We start from the raw sequence: 20,429 nt of genomic DNA on the forward strand, positions 1-20,429 counted from the left end.
AATTTTTATTTTAAAATATTTTTATTACTTTTATATTTATTTATTTTTTGACCTCATGGCTTGTGGAATTTTAGTTCCCCAATCAAGGACCAAACCCTGGCCCTAGGCAGTGAAAACAGCAAGTCCTAACCACTGGACCTCCACGGAATTCCCAAATTCTGATTTTTGTAATCACCTATCTGATTTAACTTTTGCTATGTCAATGGTCTGTGCCTTTACCTAAGCTACCTAGAATAGAAATGTAGATTTATTATTCATTTCCACATTTTTGGCCGTGGGGTTTAATTGATTATGACCCAGACCTTCCTCACACATTTGTTTGTTTGTTTTTTGTTTGTTTGTTTGCTTGGACTGAGCACTCCACTAGTTTGAAAAAAAAATATATGTACGTTTCTGTATTTAGAGATACAGATGCAAAAGTGTAACTGAAGAATTATTATTGTTACATTGCATGTCTACAGTCCATTGGATATTCATTCACACCCCTAAAGCAGTTACAATTCATTCTGGAGACCTGTGACTAAGATAATCTTCACACAGACGTAAACCTTGAGAGGTTTTGGATCACTCCCCAGCCATCTGAAAACAAAAACCCAAGCCACATTCTCTTGCTGAGTTCCGTTACCTAATCTCCGCCTTACTCCAAAGGAAACCTTTAGAAACGATTCCTTAGTTTCCTTCCTCATATATTGCCTTCAAATGTTTTTTGAGTTCTGTATTTGCCGCTTTACCAAACCAGACAAAAACAGAAGCTTAAACAACACAAATGTATCATCTCACAGCTCTGTAGGTTAGAAGTCTGACCCGGATCTCACTGGATTAAAATCAAGGCTAAGCTGTGCTCCTTTCTGAGTGCTCTGTGGGAGAATCCATTTCCTCAACTTTTCATCCTTTAGCCTGTTTGTATTCCTTGGCTCCTGGTCCCCTTTCTCTGTCTTCACCCAGCAACACTGTATCTCTCTGAACCGTCTTTGTGGTCACATGTCTTTCTGACCACCTCTAGGAATAGTTCTCCACTTTCCTATGATTAAATTGTGCACACCCAGATGATGCAGGGTAATTTCCTCATCTCAGAATCCTTAATCTTAATCACATCTGCAATGTCCCTTCTGCCATGGGAACTACCATATTCATAGGTTCTGGGGATTAGGACACAGACATCTTTGGGGGGCTATTATTCTGCCTAACACAGGTTCTTAACAACAATTTACTTTCTTGAATAAATTAGTATGTTTTATGAAAAGTATGGTGGGATTAGAAGTAGATGCAGTCCTCGAAGAGCTTGGTAAATCCGATGCTTGTTGTGACTAAATGACCAGCCACACGCACAGCGTGCTGTCTTTTCTCATGTGCTTCCAAAAAACAGCCAGAACGGTTTCTATATAAATTGTTAACTCTTCATTGCTCATGTGATATTGTTGAAACCTATATATCGCAGTATAAATCCTTGTGCAGTGAGTTTGCTTCCGTTTTATTGGAAACATCTTTTCAGGGCATTTTTAGGCCTAAGAGAAGAGAGAAGTTGGTTATTTCATAGAGTTATTTTTTTAATGAAATGTAAATAAATTGTAGCCGAAAGAGACTTCAGGCATAAAGGCACTCTGGAGATCTCCAGTGCTCCCTGTGACTATCGAGCACTCTCCGTGCCTGTGGTTGCCCCAAACTCTATCTTCCAATTTTTCAGACCTGGAAGACAGTAAATGTTCTATAGGAATTCCAGCTGCCCCATAACCGTGACTGTGGGCTTCCCTCAGGCTAACAGCCAAACAAGCAAACGAATTAAAAACAGAAACAAAAGCACCTTCCCAGGTGCCAGCGTCATTCTCTTCAGAATCTGCTTTTTCCACTCTCCTAAAACAGCAGGTGGTCATTTTTAAAATCTTGTCCTGAGTATTAGTTGTTACCTAAAGGAACGTTATTCTGTTAGGAACATAGCCATGTGAGAAGGAAACTCCCATTCATGCCCAGTTTTTTTTGTTTGTTTGTTTGTTTTATTATTTTTTTTATTATTTTTTTGGGGGTACACCAGGTTCAATCATCTGTTTTTATACACATATCCCTGTATCCCCTCCCTTCCTTGACTCCCCCCCACCTCGAGTCCCCCCCCCACCCCGCCCCAGTCCTCTAAGGCATCTTCCATCCTCGAGTTGGACTCCCTTTGTTATACAACAACTTCCCACTGACTCTTTTACAGTTGGTAGTATATATATGTCTGTGCTACTCTCTCGCTTCGTCTCAGTTTCCCCTTCACCCACCGCCCCCTCCCATACCTCGAGTTCTCCAGTCCATTCTCTGTATCTGCTTCCTTGTTCTTGTCACTGAGTTCATCAGTACCATTTTTAGATTCCATATATGTGAGTTAGCATACAATATTTGTCCTTCTCTTTCTGACTTACTTCACTCTGTATGACCGATTGTAGATCTATCCACCTCATTACATATAGCTCCATCTCATCCCTTTTTATAGGTGAGTAATATTCCATTGTATATATATGCCACATCTTCTGTATCCATTCATTTGTTGCTGGGTGTTTAGGTTGCTTCCATGTCCTGGCTATTGTAAATAGTGCTGCAATAAACATTATGGTACAAGTTTCTTTTGGGATTATGGTTTTCTTTGGGTATATGCCCAGGAGTGGGATTACTGGATCATATGGTAGTTCTATTTGTAGTTTTTTAAGGAACCTCCAAATTGTTTTCCACAGTGGCTGTACCAACTTACAGTCCCAGCAACAGTGCAGGAGAGTTCCCTTTTCTCCACACCCTCTCCAACATTTGTGGTTTCCAGATTTTGTGATGATGGCCATTCTGATTGGTGTGAGGTGATACCTCATTGTGGCTTTGACTTGCATTTCTCTGATGATGAGTGATGTTGAGCATCTTTTCATGTGTTTGTTGGCCATCTGTATGTCTTCTTTGGAGAAATGTCTATTTAGGTCTTCTGCCCATTTGTGGATTGGGTTATTTGCTTTTTTGGTATGAAGCTTCATGAGCTGCTTGTATATTTTGGAGGTTAATCCTTCGTCCCTTGTTTCATAGGCAATTATTTTTTCCCATTCTGAGGGTTGCCTTTTAGTCTTGTTTATGGTTTCTTTCACTGTGCAAAAGCTTTTAAGTTTCATGAGGTCCCATTTGTTTATTCTTGATTTTATTTCCATGATTCTAGGAGGTGGGTCAAAAAGGATGTTGCTTTGATGGATGTCATAGAGTGTTCTGCTTAAGTTTTCCTCTAGGAGTTTGATAGTGTCTGGCCTTACATGTAGGTCTTTAATCCATTTTGAGCTTATTTTTGTGTATGGTGTTAGGAAGTGTTCTAATTTCATTCTTTTACATGTTGCTGTCCAATTTTCCCAGCACCACTTATTGAAGAGGCTGTTTTTTTTCCATTGTATACTCGTGCCTCCTTTGTCAAAGATAAGGTGCCCATATGTGTTTGGGCTTACTTCTGAGTTCTCTATTCTATTCCATTGATCGTCCTTTCTATTTTTGTGCCAGTACCATACTGTCTTGATCACTATGGCCTTGTAGTATAGTTAGAAGTCAGGAAGCCTGATTCCACCAACTCCATTTTTCCTTCTCAAGATTGCTTTGGCTATTCGGGGTCTTTTGCATTTCCATACAAATAGTAAGATTTCTTGCTCTAGTTCTGTGAAAAATGCCATTGGTAATTTGATTGGGATTGCATTGAATCTGTAAATTGCTTTGGGTAGTACAGACATTTTCACGATGTTGATTCTTCCAATCCAGGAACATGGTATGTCCCTCCATCTGTTTGTGTCATCTTTGATTTCTTTCATCAATGTCTTAAAGTTTTCTGCATACAGACCTTTTGGCTCCTTAGGCAGGTTTATTCCTAGGTGTTTTATTCTTTTGGTTGCAATGGTGAATGGGAGAGTTTCCTTAATTTCTCTTTCTACTCTTCCGTTGTTAGTGTATAGGAATGCAAGAGATTTCTGTGCATTAATTTTGTATCCTGCTACTTTACTAAACTCATCAATTAGTGCTAGCAGTTTTCCAGTAGAGTCTTTAGGGTTTTCTATATATAATATCATGTCATCTGCAAAGAGTGACAATCTTACTTCTTCTTTTCCAATTTGGATTCCTTTTATTTCTTTTTCTTCTCTGATTGCTGTGGCTAAAACTTCCAAAACTATGTTGAATAATAGTGGTGAGAGTGGACACCCTTGTCTTGTTCCTGTTCTTAGAGGGAATTCTTCCAGTTTTTCCCCATTGAGAATGATGTTGGCTTTTGGTTTTTCATATATGGCTTTTATTATGTTGTGGTAATTTCCTTCTATGCCCATTTTCTGGAGAGGTTTTATCATAAATGGATGTTGAACTTTGTCAAAAGCTTTTTCTGCATCTATTGAAATGATCATATGGTTTTTATCCTTCAATTTGTTGATATGATGTATCATGTTGATTGATTTGCATATATTGAAGAATCCTTGCATCCCAGGGATAAACCCCACTTGATCATGGTGTATGATTTTTTTTAATGTGCTGTTGGATTCTGTTAGCTAGTATTTTGTTGAGGATTTTTGCATCTACATTCATCAGTGATATTGGTCTGTAGTTTTCTTTTTTTGTGACATCTTTGCCTGGTTTTGGTATCAGGGTGATGGTAGCCTCGTAGAATGAGTTTGGGAGTGTTCCGCCTTCTGCTATATTTTGGAAGAGTTTGAGAAGGATAGGTGTTAACTCTTCTCGAAATGTTTAATAGAATTCGCCCGTGAACCCATCTGGTCCTGGGCTTTTGTGTGTTGGGAGATTTTTAATCACTGCCTCAATTTCCGTACTTGTGATTGGTCTGTTCATGGTTTCTATTTCTTCCTGGTTCAGTCTTGGAAGATTGTATTTTTCTAAGAATGTATCCATTTCTTCCAGGTTATCCAATTAATTGGCATATAGTTGCTTGTAGTAGTCTCTCATGATGTTTTGTATGTCTGAGGTGTCTGTTGTTACTTCTCCTTTTTCATTTCTAATTCTGTTGATTTGCATCTTCTCCCTTTTTTTCTTGATGAGTCTGGCTAATGGTTTATCAATTTTGTTAATCTTCTCAAAGAACCAGCTTTTAGTTTCATTTATTTTTCTTATGGTTTCTTTCCTTTCTTTTTCATTTATTTCTGCTCTGTTCTTTATTATTTCTTTCCTTCTGCTCACTTTGGGGCTTCTTCGTTCTTCTTTCTCTAGTTGTTTTAGGTGTAAGGTTAGGTTGTTTATTCGATAATTTTCTTGTTTCTTAAGGTAGGACTGTATTGCTATAAACTTCCCTCTTACAACTGCTTTTGCTGCGTCCCATAGGTTTTGGGTTGTTGTGTTCTCGTTGTCATTTGTTTCTAGATATTTTTTGATTTCCTCTTTGATTTCTTTAGTGATTCCTTGGTTGTTTAGGAGTGAATTGTTTAGCCTCCATATGTTTGTATTTTTTGCAGTTTTTTTCCTGTAATTGATATCTAGTCTCGTGGTGTTGTGGTCTGAGAAGATGCTTGATATGATTTCAATTTTCTTGAATTTGCCGAGGTTTGATTTGTGACCCAAGATGTGATCTAACCTGGAAAATGTTCCGTGTGCACTTGAGAAGTGTAGTCTGTCGTTTCTGGATGGAATGTCCTATAAATATCAATTAAGTTGAGATGGTCTAATGTGTCATTTAAAGCTTGTGTGTCTTTATTGATTTTTTGTTTGGATGATCTGTCCATTGATGTAAGTGGGGTGTTCAAGTCTCCCACTATTATTGTGTTACTGTCGATGTCCCCTTTTATGGCTGTTAGCATTTGCCTTATGTATTGAGGTGCTCCTATATTGGGGGCATAGATATTTACCGTTGTGATATGTTCTTCTTGAATGGATCCCTTGATCATTAGGTAGTGTCCTTCCTTGTCTCTTGTCATAGTCTTTACTTTCAAGTCTAATGTGTCTGATATGAGTATTGCTACTCCAGCTTTCTTTTGACTTCCATTTGCATGGAATATCTTTTTCCATCCCTTTACTTTCAGTCTATATATATCCCTTGCTTTGAAGTGGGTTTCTTGTAGGCAGCATATAGAAGGGTCTTGTTTCTGTATCCATTCAGCCAGTCTGTGTCTTTTGGTTGGAGCATTTAATCCATTTACATTTAAAGTGATTATTGACATGTGTGTTCCAATTACCATTTTCTTAATTGTTTTGGGTTTGTATTTGTAGGTGTTTTCCTTTTCTTGTGTTTCCTACTTAGAGAAGTTCCTTTAGCACTTGTTGTAAGGCTGGTTTGCTGGTGCTGAATTCTCTTAACTTTTGCTTGTCTGGAAAGCTTTTGATTTCTCTCTCAAATCTGAATGAGATTCTTGCTGGGTAGAGTATTCTTGGATGTAGGTTTCTCTCTTTCAGGACTTTCAGTATATCCTGCCATTCCCTTCTGGCCTGCAGAGTTTCTGTAGAAAGGTCAGCTGTTATCCTGATGGGTTTTCCCTTATATGTTGTCTGTTGCTTTTCTCTTGCTGCTTTTAATATTTTTTCTTTGTGTTTAATTGTTGTTAGTTTGATTAATATGTGTCTTGGTGTATTTCTCCTTGGGTTTATTCTGTATGGGACTCTCTGTACTTCTTGGACTTGGTTAATTATTTCCTTTCCCATGTTGGGGAAGTTTTCCACTAGAACCTCTTGAAATATTTTCTCAGACCCTTTCTTGTTTTCTTCTTCTTCTGGGATGCCTATAATTCGAATGTTGGTACGCTTAATGTTATCACTGAGGTCTCTGAGACTGTCTTCTAATCTTTTTATTCTTTTTTCTTTTTCCTGCTCTGTGGCGTTTATTTCCCCCATTCTATCTTCCAACTCACTTATTCGTTCTTCTGCCTCAGTCATTCTGCTGGTTATACCATCTAGAGTATTTTTAATTTCAGTTATTTTGTTATCCATTGCTGTTTGTTTTTCTGAGTTCTTATGAACTGTTTCTTGTACTTTCTCTATTTTGTTATCGAGATTTTGTATCATTTTTACTATCATTACTCTGAATTCTTTTTCAGGCATTTTTCCTATTTCCTCCTCATTTATTTGGTCTTGTGAGTTTTTTTCCTGCTCCTTTGCCTGCATGGTGTTTCTCTGTTTCCTCATGGTTGTCCAAACTTTTGGGGTTGCTTGTCCTGGCGATAGAGGTGTTTATAGAAGACTGTTCAAGCCTCAGACTAATGTCCAAGTATTGGATTAAACGAATATTAAGTCTAGGAAACGCATACATGTATAAGACACACAATAACTGAATCCGTTAGGACATAAGGCTCTAGGAAGACCTGACGGAACCCCAGTGTGCTATCAGATATTCAAAGAGAAACCCAACAGAAATTGACAACTGAAAGAGAAGAAATCAGAGACAAAAGCAAAAGCAAACTAACAAACAAATAACACCTTACACATACAAACATTAATCCAGGGAGATTTTGTAAGCTAGGATCAAATATAGAAAAGAGCCAGAGTACCACCAGAGAGAATGCAGATTCTCAGAATGTAATTAGACAACTGTACTAAGAACTAAGATAAAGACAAAAGCCTAATATTAAATACCAAGGCAGTGCGTCATCTGGAGACTAGAGCAAGGAGTCTGAGCAGACCAATAGTGTTGCTTATAAGTATGTTAAGATAAAATAAACTTAAAATGGCTGAAAGAAGGGAAACAGAAGAGTGTAATGTGGTTGGAAATAAGCAAATAAAAAGAAAGGAATAGAAATGTATAAAAGATAGGGATGAAAGGAAAGTATGAGAGATATATTGTCCATACTACCAAAAACTTAGCTAGATATAGAAGTATATAAAAAGGCAAAAAAGAAAAAAGAAAAAAAAAAGAATAAAAAATATCATTAAAAATTATGTTATAAAACTTGTAGATCCCTTAGGGCTAAGATCGTATTTAATAAAGAAAAAAAAAATAAAAAAGAGAGAGAGAGAAAAAGAAAAAGAAAAAAAAAAAATCCAGAACTGATCCCAGAATGGACCAGTTCAATAGGTATTGATACTACTATTTCTGTTTCCTTAGCGTCTCAGCTGTAAGTGTCCTTCTCCTTGCCTTGGGTTTTTTTGCATTATTCTGTGACCAGCAGAGGTTCCCTTATTGTTCGTCTGTAAGCGTCGGTGTGTGGGGAGGGAGAGGGTACAATAGTGGCTCCTTCTCCTGGGAGTGAGTGAGCAGTGGCGCACTGTTGTTTCAGTCGGGCTTGGAGGTGCCTGTTGCAGAGGGACGCCGGTGGCTCAGGCGTAAACAGAAAGTCTTAAGAGTTGGGCCTCTCTCGGGTTTTTTTTTGTTGTTGCTGTTGTTGTTGTTGTTTTTTTTCTCTCGGCAGCCTCCCTGCTGCTGGTGTTGCAAGGGGTTTTAATCTAGCCCCGCCTGAGTGCCTGAGGGTACTTGTTATCCCTGAGCACCTTGGGTGGCCCACAGGGCGTCTCTCCACTGCCTGTTGCAGAGGCGCCGAAAGAGAGAGAGAGGCTACGCATGCGGCTCCTCCCCACTGCCCGTGAGCCTGCAGCCTCCAGCCGCCATCATGGCCGGGCAGCTCTCAGGGGCAGGCACTCCTCTCTGCGGACCTCCTCCCTCCTGTCTTCTCCGTCCGTCACCCTACTGGCAACAATGTTTCTCCCCCTGAACCAGCTCTCCGGTTCCCACGCTCCCACTCCTGGACCCTCCGTTCAGCCGCGGATCGATGTCTCGGTCCGGGAACGCTGAGCTGCGCTGCGGACCCTCCGCATGTTTCTCACTCCCTCCCGTCTGCCACAGCTCCGCCGCTTCACCCTCTTTGAGCCGTGGTAGATGCCTCCCTACCGGCTATGTCAGGCTCCCCACAGTCCTTTCTGGTGTCCGAGGCCGTCTGCTGGTGTTCAGCTGGTTCTCTGTGGGAATGACTGAGTCCTTCCGTGCATTCCCAATGCATCTGTGGAGAGGGATGCACTCCATGTCCCTCTACTTCGCCGCCATCTTTTCTCTCCCCAGTTTTAATAGTTATTAATTTCTTCTCTGGGACCATTGCCAACACCTTCTGTCTGTCTGTCTTTCACACACATTTGGTTTTTTAAATCAGCAGCCACGTGTGTGTGGTTTTTAACTATGCAGCTCTTCCTGTCTTGGTATGTGTAACTATAGGGCTCTTCCTGTCTTAGAATGTGTATCTCCTTGATATCTGATATGGCTGAGTGTAAACCAGATCTAAAGGCTCCATATAGGATTAGCTGACTTTTGACACACGTGAAGAGGACAACCTAAGCCTTTATTGAAACACTCAGAGCAACCTCTGTGCTGATGATCATGGGAACCTCCCCATGAAACAATTATCTCTCTTTCATTTTCAAGTACCCCTTCTTTGCTTTGCAGCAAGAAACAATGTCAAAGGAGCAGGCAGACAGTTGAGATCTATAGCATTCTGATTTCTAAGGGCAGTAGTTGACTTTTTCTCACTTTCTCTGCAGAAAAACTGATCATTCTGTAAGGGAATGTGGGATGTGTCTCAGATTGGTTGGGTGTGGATACAAGAACTCCCAGCCTTGAAAAGAACAGCCTGTTCCTGGGTCTGAGGATATTGAAACATTAATTACCCTTAGAGTAGAACTTTCTTCTACAATGTCTGAAGAAGTGACCTACGCGACACTCACGTTTCAGGATTCTGCTGCAGCAGGAAATAATCGGGATAGAAATAATCTAAGGAAAAGAGGTAGGAGTTTGGAGCAAGCAAGATGTGACCTTAGGGGATGGACAGGTGTTAAATGCCTTGAGGTGCTGGCTTTGATACTGATGCTAAAGAGAGTTGTGCTGTGGACTCTCCAAAATGGAGACAAAGTTGGGGAGGAGGGAATATGTGGCTTCCAGGACCTTTTAAGATTGTGTGATATCACTATGTGTCTTGAGGCTCTATGTTATAGTGAATCATTTTGACTGAATATGCCAGAGATTGAGTTTGGGAACTCAGAGATTTCTTTTTATAACTGTAGTCCTTGATACTTATACCTTGTGAGCGATGCCAAGGGGATTATTCTTTTAGAAGCCAGTCTGGAGGCTTCTGAAATAGAGAAGGTGGAGGAAATTTTTCTTTTTGAAGGTATAAATAACTGAGGAGAAAAATTGGAGGATGAGTGAGTCAGAAATAGATAAGAGCTAGTTTCTGTCTTATAAGTATTTAAAAACTTTTTAAAGGAAAGTTGAAATTCCCAGTATAATGAATCATGTTGAATCAACATTAATATCTGTATTGTATTTTATTAGGAAGGAAATGGAATAATAGTAGTACTTTCTCCAATGTAGTAATGAGAAAACTGAGCTGAAAGACATTATTTAAGCAAGTTAAAAATCATTTAACCAAGTTCGTGCAACTGTTACGTGGTAGAGTTAAGACTCAATTCTTATCTTCCACTCATTCCCTTGTACCAAATTGGAAGAAATAGCTGTCTCTGTGGTCAGGAATCCATTTAATGTATCAGACTACATCCCTTACCTTCAGGAATCTGTTGACAGTTTAGGACAGTTTGTTGTCCTGAATCATCTAAAACATTCTCCTGCTCTTTAGATTTATTTTTATTTTAGGCACGTGTGTACATGTGTATATGTGTATGTGCGTGGTTTGGGGGGATGATATACAAAAAGAGGATGGGAATAGACTTTGCATGTGTCTAATAAAGGTGGTTATACATTTTATTTTGTTTTAAAAAATCTAATCCTTAAGAAAAAGGGAGTTGTGGATGTGGTGCTTTGGGAGGGAGACTGTATTAATTTAGATGCCACTAGATCCAGAATTAAGGAATAGGAAGGTGAGGCAAGTATGAAAATCATATATATATGTATACACACCCACACAAACATATATGTAAAATGTTAAATTTTGAAGAGTTATCCTCTGGCTTTCTGGTCTGTTCTGCTGTTGGTAGGTTAGATTGCACATTCATTCATTCATTCATTCTTTTATTCAGTATTAATTTATTATCTACTAGGTGAAAAATAGAATACATGATAGATGAAAACAGAATTTACAAAACACCTGTCTTAGGGAGGTTTGCAATCTCAAAAACTTGGGGTCTCTTCCATTGTCAGGATCATCCAGAGAGCAAGTTACCACAGCATCTCCTTCATGAATTCAGTAATCTTGGAGAAGAAAGGTGTGTGGTGATGTAAAACAAAAACCTAAAAATTAGGAGACTCTTACTCTTAAAGGAACAGAGGATGGTGGAGAAAAAATATGGAGAAGAAGGACAGTGGGGCCCTTATTGTGCATCCTTTTAGGTATTTTCTAAATAGGGGAATTGAAGAAGCAAGAGAGAAATTTTAATATCTGGAAGCTTGCTAAGTAGGAGCAGTAATCAACTTAAAGTGTAAGAGCCACAAGGTAGTTCTGTTTGCTAATCCTTCTGCTGGCTTTTTCCAGGGTATCCAGCTCCATCCCCTGTATGGCGTCAGGCTGCCCTGGGTCTGCTAACTCTTTGTCTGATGCTGCTGGTTGGGCTGGTGACCTTGGGGATTATGTGTAAGTGTGTTTGCATCAAACCCAAGAAAAATGGTTATGAAGCATAGCTGTAAACTGTGTAAATTCAGGTTAGATTATATGATAGGTGCTAGCATCCTGAATCCTCTAATACTTTCTGCACCTCATATCCCTCTCATTCACCATGTCCCCAAGATAAACCTGCAAGGGACCTACTTCATTATTATGAGGATTTTGCCTTAAATACATGGTTTTCTCTTGAGAAACTAGACTGGGCTATGCAGACAGCTTTTATTTTTCCAGTTATTGATTGGTATAGGGAGCCTCTTGTCTGCCTAGACACACATCCACTTATTATTCCAGTGCTGAGAAACAGGGAATTGAGGGAGGTGGATTCAAAGAAGGGCATGACATTTCATTTACCTCTAAGACTTAGTACAAGACTGCCTTAATCTGCTCACCCAAGACCTTTCTAGTGTAGAGGAAACTTCAAAGCAGTAGCTACAGCTTGACTGCTATGAAAGGAAAAAAAGATACAAACAAGGATGAAGAATTGCCTGATAATATCTTACTCAGTAAATGGAAAGTTGGTAGAGAAACATCCTGAGAACACACTTTGTAGGATGCTGTTACGTATATAAGGTACAGAATAATGAGTTGGCACAGTATTCACTTTCAGGGAATTTGTACCAAGAAAGTTTGTTTGCTGAGTAATAACACCTCCTTTGCTACTTTCATTTCTTTTTATATATTTAAGATGTCGTGGATAATTAGAATTTAGTTATATTTATTTGGATCTATAAATAGAGGCTAATGATGTAGCTTTCTCTTGTGGAGAGAAACATGTTGTTCTAGCAGCGATAACAGATATTCAGTAGCCAATCATTATGAGGATTAGCAGTTGATCTTCTACAATGATGTATATTCAGAAGAATGAATGAAGATGCAATAATATATATTCATTGGTTCACCATAGAAGAGTGAACACTTTTTTCCTAAAGTGTAGTACTTTCAATACAATGGTTATTAAATTTATTGTGCTGGTGAATCACTTGAAGTGCTTATTAAAAATGCATATTTTATGAATTCAGGACCAGCAACGGTCTAATGAGGCATTAAAACCTGCCTTTTTAAAAAAAAAACAAATACCCTAGGTGATTCTAATGCAGATAATCTCAGACCATACTTTGAGATACCCATGACCCCAAAGGATTCTCTTCCTATTAAAACAACACTTACATTAATCAGCTCCAAAAAGAAAAAAAATCCACCAATATGCATGGCAAAATTACTGGTACTGCCTTCGATAAACTTTCAGAGATAAATAATTACTAATTTATTATTTTAATACAAATACAATCATTTAAAAATATAAATAAAATTATAAGGATGAGATCTGCACAATTTGGAATAGAAAGGCATCAGATGTGTTTCTACCATGATACCTGAATTGTTAGGAGCTACTAATAAATATTAAATAATCTAAACAATATTTCTGTGTTGAGAGAGTTATCTATGGCTATCATGAGAATGGAAGGATATATGAGTTTGTTTCCTATTCTCTCTTGGAGTTTTGCAGACATCTAATGAATTTAACTCAGATTCAGAGAAACTGAGTCAACTTCAGAAAATCATCCACCAACAGCAGGATAACTTATCGCAGCAGCTGAGCAACTACAGGAACTTTCCCATGGAGAAGGAATTTCTCAAATCACAGATCTCCAGTCTATTGAAGAGGCAGGGAAAAATGGCCATCAAGCTCTGCCAAGAGCTAATCATTCACACTTCAGGTAATCAGGACCTGCTGACCAATCAGATCAAATCTGCTGCTCTGGTTTAGGCTGATTATGTGCACCATGTCAAAATATGAGAGTGTGTTACCAATGACTTCTAGTGATGCTGCACTAAATTTATAGAAGACAAGGGAAGATGCAAGATCCTCTATTTTATTTTATTTTATTTTATTTTTTTTGAAAGCACAGAGGTCAATTTGGGAAACATCTTGGAATGATACCAATCTGGGTACTTTAGCCCCTCATTTTGTGAACTGTTTTTAGGTGATCCTGTTGTTATAAGAAGTTAAAAGCGTAGCTGGTAATTTTGAGGCCAGAAGGCTAGCCCTGAAAAGAGTATTTCAATAACCGTTGTCCCAATGCATTGTCAGGGGTGACTTCATTTTCAGAGGCCCCTAAAGCAGCATGTTTTCAGGGTGCTGGCTCTGAGGCTGTATTATCAAATTAAATGATTTATTTTCCAGTCCCTAGTTGCTCCAGAGAGGTTTAGTTTGTGCTGTTGGGTGTAATTTCTTTTTCAGACCATAAGTGTAATCCTTGTCCAAAGATGTGGCAATGGTACCAAAGCAGCTGCTATTATTTTGTGACGAATGAGGAGAAAACCTGGCTTAACAGTAGGAAAAGCTGCATGGACAAGAACTCCACACTGGTGAAGATAGATAGCCTGGAGGAAAAGGTCTGGTTGAATCTCCTTCTCTAGTTACAGAAATTATCCATATACTGTAAAGTAAATAAATGGAATTTCAGATTCACATGGTAGGCATTCGGTACATTCTGAATGAGAATTAACACACAAATTTGATGAATGCGCCCATCTTTCTTACTCCTGCACACTGGAAGATGCCTCTTACATAACATTTTTCCTGTTTTCTCTCTCAGGATTTTCTGAAGTCACAGCCATTACCGAAGTTTCCTTTCTTCTGGTTGGGATTATCATGGGACCTAACGGGCAGAAGATGGCTATGGGAGGATGGCTCCAGCCCGTCTGCATCCTTGTAAGTTTCCAACTATTGGGGAAAGAAAAAAGCTAAGGATACTAAAATATGGAATATTAAGAAAATAAATGTTAATGGTAAGAATTATACATATAGATACAAAAGAAGAGTACAACCTTCAAAGAAAAGAGAGCTTCATTAATAGATACGGAAAGAAGGAGTAACTCGTTCCATGTGTGAGATACATTCATGGCAGGACACTGAACTCCATTTATTAGTTTAAATTTATTTCTTGGGGCTTCCCTGGTGGTCCAGTGGTTAAGACTCCACATTTCCACTGCAGGGGGCGCGAGTATGATCCCTGGTCTGAGAACTAAGATCCTGCATGCCGCAAGGCCAAAAAATAGAATAAAATAAACAAGTCACTGATTTTAAAAAATATAAATTTATTTATTTAACAAACACAAGTAACACTTATGTTCAAAATATTTTTAAATATTATCCCTATGATAAAAGCACTGCTATATTCTCATTTTATAAATTAAAAAAAAAATTGTCATAGAGAGATTAAATAAAAGTGCATACACTACAAGTAAGATCTAGTAAGCCCAGCCCTGAAGCAAGAAAAGAGCCATGCAATGTAATGCAGACCATTTGAATCATTTGAATAAAAGTAGTCCGGGACACACAGATTTAGACGTGATAAGCATAATTTTCTTTTTTCTTTTCTTGTCTTTTCTTTTCTCTTTTTTAAAAGAAGATAGTTTTATTTTTATTTTTTTGGAATTTATTTATTTATTTTACTTTTTATTTATTGGCTGCATTGGGCCTTTGTTGCTGTGCGGGCTTCCTCTAGTTGCAGCAAGCGGAGGCTACACTTCCTTGCAGCGCACGGGCTTCTAATTGTGGTGGCTTCTCTTGTTGCAGAGCATGGGCTCTAGGCACGCAGTCTTCAGTAGTTGTGGCTCATGAGCTCTAGAGCTCAGGCTCAGTAGTTGTGGCAGACTGGGTGTACTTGCTCTGCGACATGTGGGATCTTCCCGGACCAGGGCTCAAACCTGTGCCCCCTGCATTGGCAGGTGCATTCTTAACCACTGCACCAGGGAAGCCCTGAGCATAATTTTCTGATGACATTACTTAAGAATTATCATCCATTCTTTAGCAGAAGTAGCGCCCAATATCAGAACCACATTTAGGTAGTCATTCATTTTCTCTCTTAACCTCTGTCTTTTCTCTTTTCACGCCCCATGTATGTATAAATATATACAAATTATATCTGTCCATAGTAAAATGTAATAAATTTTTACACAGAATGTGATTTTATTTTTCTGTTTTTCTTCAGAAAGTTCCAGAGTAAAGAAATGCTAGTACTTGTAATATAATCTGCACTGGGTAATTTCTACCATGTTTATGGAGGGAATAGAAATTCTCAACCCCAAATTTAAGTTTGCTTCTTAAATGATTCTATCTGAGATCATGATTAATTTGAAATGAAAAACTCGGATGTGCCAGCTGTAGGGATTTTGGCGGGTGATGGCAGCAGAAGTCTCTCCACATTCAGACATGTGATATTTGGTTGTCAGGGGAGCTGAGAACGCTGAATTGTGATCCGTTTCAAATATGACATTTGTAATTAATTTAAAATTGATTATTTTTCAGATTTAGTATAAACGAATATGCCCAGATCAATGGATCCAAAGGCTGTGCTTATTTTCAAAGGGGGAATATTTATATTTCCCGTTGCAGTGCTGAAATTTCTTGGATGTGTGAGAAGTCAGCTGCATTAGTGAAGATTGAAGACGTGGATTAATATGCTTCCTTCCAATTTACCAAGAAGTAAGGGACTTGTGATTAAGCTGATGTGAGGAAGGAAAAATCTGCATAATTAGAGCCCAAAACAGATTAAATAGTGACTGTGTATTTAAACCATCAGGCAACAGGCAAATAAACTTGCTCCACAGAACAGTCTCCACATCATCGCCTGATGCCTTCTGATCTGATGTTCTTGTTATTCACTCTTAAACTCATTGGGAACCTACAGGAAGAGCAGTTTTATGGTCCTCTGATTCAATCTCAGACTCATTTCACTGACTTTCCCCTCTCTCTCTCAAATAAAAGACTTTTCTGGCTTTGCTGTTACATATGTATGATGCGCAGGGGTGATGTATAAATATTTAACAGCCAGAACTGACACGGGCCACAGCACTGGAACAAGGTCCAGGAAACCTCTTGTGACAGTTGCTGGATCATGTCGCGATTTGGGGGACCATGGGCAAGGGGTCCTGGTGGCCAGGGTGCCAGTGATGGTACCAAATACTGGGAAGTATCTAAGTATCTTAGCGGATGTTCGTCTGTATCACTGTGTACCAGCTAAGTACCAGCCTGCATGAGCAAAATGTCTTCTTCCTCAACCTCCCTATGAAAGTACCTTTTTTACTAATCTTTAAAATTTAGAAAATTTGTTATCTAGGTGAAATAACATATTATTTAGTATGATTATTCTCATTTATTTACATTAGTTATGTTGGGTTAGGGTTATAGATTTGGTAATCTGAATATTATTATCATTCTATTATAATTGAAATTTTATTTCCTTCAGAAAGTCCTAATAAATTGCTCTAAGATATTAAGATATTAGAACCATTATTTTTTAGTTTTCAGAACTTTTCTTTAACATGTTTGTCAGTGTCCCTGCAACATGAGATGCTAAACTTGGTAAATTTAGACTTCAAGAGTTTTTCTGAAACAAAATTGCTAATTTGAGAATACCAGTAAAGGATACAGTTTTCATATTCTCATCATATAATTGCACAGTTATGTATAAAGTAAAGAGAATGGTAAACTAACCTGTGATACTAATTTGGCTACACAAATCTAGATTTTACTGGAAAAACTGATATGATCTGAGTTCAAAGCTAGTTACCTTTCAGAATTCTTTGACAGTTTTATGAAAGCACATTATACTACCATCTAGCAGCCTGTTATTCTCTAAAGATTTAAAGATCACATTTTTCTACTCTCTCTCCACCACATTTTGTGATTTTGATGTCCTATTTTACATCTTCATGCTTATCCTTTTACTGTTTATTGTAGTTATAATCGCTTTTACAATTTTTTGATTGTTTTTTAATTTACGTTCTGGCTTAAGTGATCTTCAATCCTTTTATATATTTGCCTTTCCTATTATGATTTTTCCTTTCGTATAGATTCTTGCTTCTTTTCTATTTAGAGAAGACCCTTCAATATTTCTTTTAGGGCAGGTTTAGTATTGCTGAATTCTTTTAGTTTTTGCTTGTCTGAGAAGTTCTTTATCTCTCCTTCTGTTCTAAATTATCATTTAGATCTTTCTGGGTCAAGTATCCTAGGTTGCAGGGTTTTCCCATTCAGGATTTTGAATACATCATACCACTCCCTTCTGGCCTGCAGAGTTTCTGCTGATAGCCTTATGGGGGTTCCCTTGTAACTGTCTCTTTTTTTCTCTTGCTGCCTCTAGAATTCTCTATCTTTCACTTTTGCCATTTTAATTATGATGTCTTGGTGTGATTCTGTCTGGATTTATCTTATTTGGGACACTCTGTGCTTCCTGAACCTCGATATCTGTTTCTTTCTTTAGATTTGTGAAGTTTTCAGCCATGCTAATCTTTTCTGTATTGTGCCAACTTTAGTATATGTGCTGCCAAATCAAGCTCTTCTCTAAAGATTTAAAATTGTGAGCTAATCAACGTTTTATTTATTCAAAAACAGTCTAGAACAAAGGGATTAAAATTTAATGTGAAAATTTAGTAAAATTTACAAACAAAATCTATTTAAGCACAAGTTTTAAATACAGATATGTGTTTTATCATAGTTCAAGTGAACAGGCTTTATCACTTCTCATGCAGGACTGAAATACAAATTACATATGCATGGGTTTAAAAAGCAACTTTATTCTTTCATTTCTCTTTAGTAGTTTACTGTCACTGTCATTCTCAGCAAGATAAAATTATTCATTAAAGGTTAAGAACTCTGCACCTCACTCTCACACACTGGGTTTTTCTTTATACCCATGGGAAAGATAATTTCTTCAATTATTTCTCTATTTCTAACCATAGAAATATCTGCTATTAATAATTAAAATAATTTTTTGGCTACTTTGTTTCCAAAAAGAGGTTACAGGTTTTTTCCCTCCCTAGTATCTTGTATCTTTTAATTCTTATCTCATGGACACTCTGACTTTCACACTCACTAAAAAAGACTATTTCAGTTTCTGACCTTGGAGTGGCTCTGGAATTTGATCAGATCCTGTTGCTCATAGACTTCTCCCTGCTGTCCTGCCATCATCTTGTTATCCCTGGCAGCCTCTGCAGTGGATGAGTAAATCCCAGGGTCTTCTTGAGGATACATTAACTTCTTAAGTCAGATAATTTATCCCTCATAGTTTTATGATAACTTCTTTTATGAGATATGATGTATCCCAAGAATTTCAATCTCTCTCTCTCTCTTTCTCTTTCTCTCTCTCCCCCTGGTCAAAAATCCTGCAAGATATTACACACATACACATACACACACATCCTGTCAAAATTCCTGGGGAAAGGCCAAATTTTGTATTTATTTCAAATAACTTTTCTTTCCTCATTGAATAATGATGTGATTTCCAGACCTGACTTCACATCAGATTTACATGGATAGTCCCCTTAAAACTTTACATTTATTGATTTATTTGTTTCTCATAACAACCCTACAAATCACGACCTATCGTTATCTCAGTTTTACAAGGATGGAAATGAGGCACAGAGAAATTAATTAACTTGTCTATACTAATAATGTGTCACAGTTGGAAGTTGAATTTGAGAAGACATTTAAAAACATATGCTTTTTATAATTCATTTTATAACCATTTGAGAGGATTTTACCACATAACCCTCCAATGAATATCACAAAACTTTCCATGACTGATTTTGTAAAGATTTTCTCCAAACTTGTACTACTTTTAAGGATGTCCAGAAGCCTCTGAAATGGGTCATGTTCGTACTTTTCTGGTTTGTTTCAAGGCAACACTGTGCGTTAGACTGCACTCACAGTGTTAGCAAAGCTGCACAAGGTAATTTTAGAGCCCAAATAGGATACCATTAGAAGTCTAAAGTTCCAAAATATGATGATACACTATGTAATTTAGTATAAACTTCTCTTCTCTGTCAAAACAAACCCTCAGACGTATGAAAAGACCAAAGTGTCCAAAAAACTACAAAAAAAGTCTTCATTTACTTTTCTTATTCTCTTCTGATCCAGCCAAAGGAAAGGGTTAGCCTTTGGAACATATGACCAATCTTCAACAGCTGAAATTGGGCCTCCTTCCCCGAAGAAAGGAACAGAGTACTGGGAAAACGTATCCTTCCCCAGAGAACATCAGTGAATTTTTTATAGAATATCACTGTGACAGCTTATGATTCAATTGCTAATTTCATTATGCAATCATATTTTTTTTAAAAAAGATGTTCTCAGAACTCATGAGTACTTCATTTTAAGGCCATTTGGCACTTGGCAGACACAAAGCATAACAGAGACCTATTGTTATTTGAGATAAGTAACAACAGGAAGAGAAACTATACAGAAAGCAATTTTGAGTTCCAGCTTCAAGCCAGTACTGGTCAATCTATGACAGGTGCCAAGTATAAGACCTGTGAGCTTGAACTATTTGAGGAAAAATCTTTCCTTAAGGGATTAATTGAGGAAGAGATGTCAGTAAGATGGTAAAATAGGAGGGTCCTTTGTCCCTCACAGAAAAACTGATTTGACACCCATTCACATATGAAAACACCTTTACAAGAGCCGTGGAATCCAGGTGAAAGATTACAGCAACAGGTGGAGCACAGAAACGAGAGGACACACAGATGAGAGTAAGGACAGTTTCATTCTCCTTGCATGATGTCTCCCCAAGTCCATGAAATGCAGCACCGGAAGAGACTCCTTCCATCTGGTAAAGAGAGTGAAGCGAGCATCTGTGTTTGTGGTTGAACCCTGGCAGCAGGCCTACCCCAGTGAACTCTGGCGCCGGGCCAGCCCCGTTCCAATCCAAACCCCATGGACCAAGGCTCTAGGCCTTCTGTCACAGGCTCAGGCTCTAGATTAGTCCCTGCAGACCCAGGCTCCTTGTCAACCGCTGTGGACCCATCCTTCAGAACCACCCCAATAGACTCAGACTCTGGACCCGCCTCCACAGAACCAGGCTCCATGTCTGCCTATAATGAGGCTGCTGCCTATGGACCCAGGCACTAGCCAACCTGCCCCTG

General features: G+C 38.3%; 1 protein-coding gene across 1 annotated transcript; it reads left to right on the plus strand.

The window, feature by feature from the left end:
* Nucleotides 1-9,583: 9,583 nt before the first annotated feature.
* Nucleotides 9,584-15,970, plus strand: CLEC12B (C-type lectin domain family 12 member B). The gene is made up of 6 exons (XM_057703244.1): nucleotides 9,584-9,674; nucleotides 11,376-11,474; nucleotides 13,004-13,222; nucleotides 13,747-13,901; nucleotides 14,105-14,220; nucleotides 15,820-15,970. Exons 1-6 carry the CDS (start codon nucleotides 9,584-9,586, stop codon nucleotides 15,968-15,970), a joined length of 831 nt encoding a protein of 276 aa, XP_057559227.1.
* Nucleotides 15,971-20,429: the final 4,459 nt, after the last annotated feature.

The sequence above is a fragment of the Hippopotamus amphibius genome, chromosome 12, assembly GCF_030028045.1.
Source record: "Hippopotamus amphibius kiboko isolate mHipAmp2 chromosome 12, mHipAmp2.hap2, whole genome shotgun sequence".
Taxonomy (NCBI): domain Eukaryota; kingdom Metazoa; phylum Chordata; class Mammalia; order Artiodactyla; family Hippopotamidae; genus Hippopotamus; species Hippopotamus amphibius.

Bases quoted from the DNA above. Each gene is read 5' to 3' on its own strand.
- CLEC12B (XM_057703244.1), top strand. From the start codon at position 9,584: ATGTCTGAAGAAGTGACCTACGCGACACTCACGTTTCAGGATTCTGCT. The intron at 9,675-11,375 runs GTAGGAGTTTGG...GGCTTTTTCCAG, and splicing joins AAATAATCTAAGGAAAAGAG to GGTATCCAGCTCCATCCCCT. The intron at 11,475-13,003 runs GTAAGTGTGTTT...TCTCTCTTGGAG, and splicing joins GGTGACCTTGGGGATTATGT to TTTTGCAGACATCTAATGAA.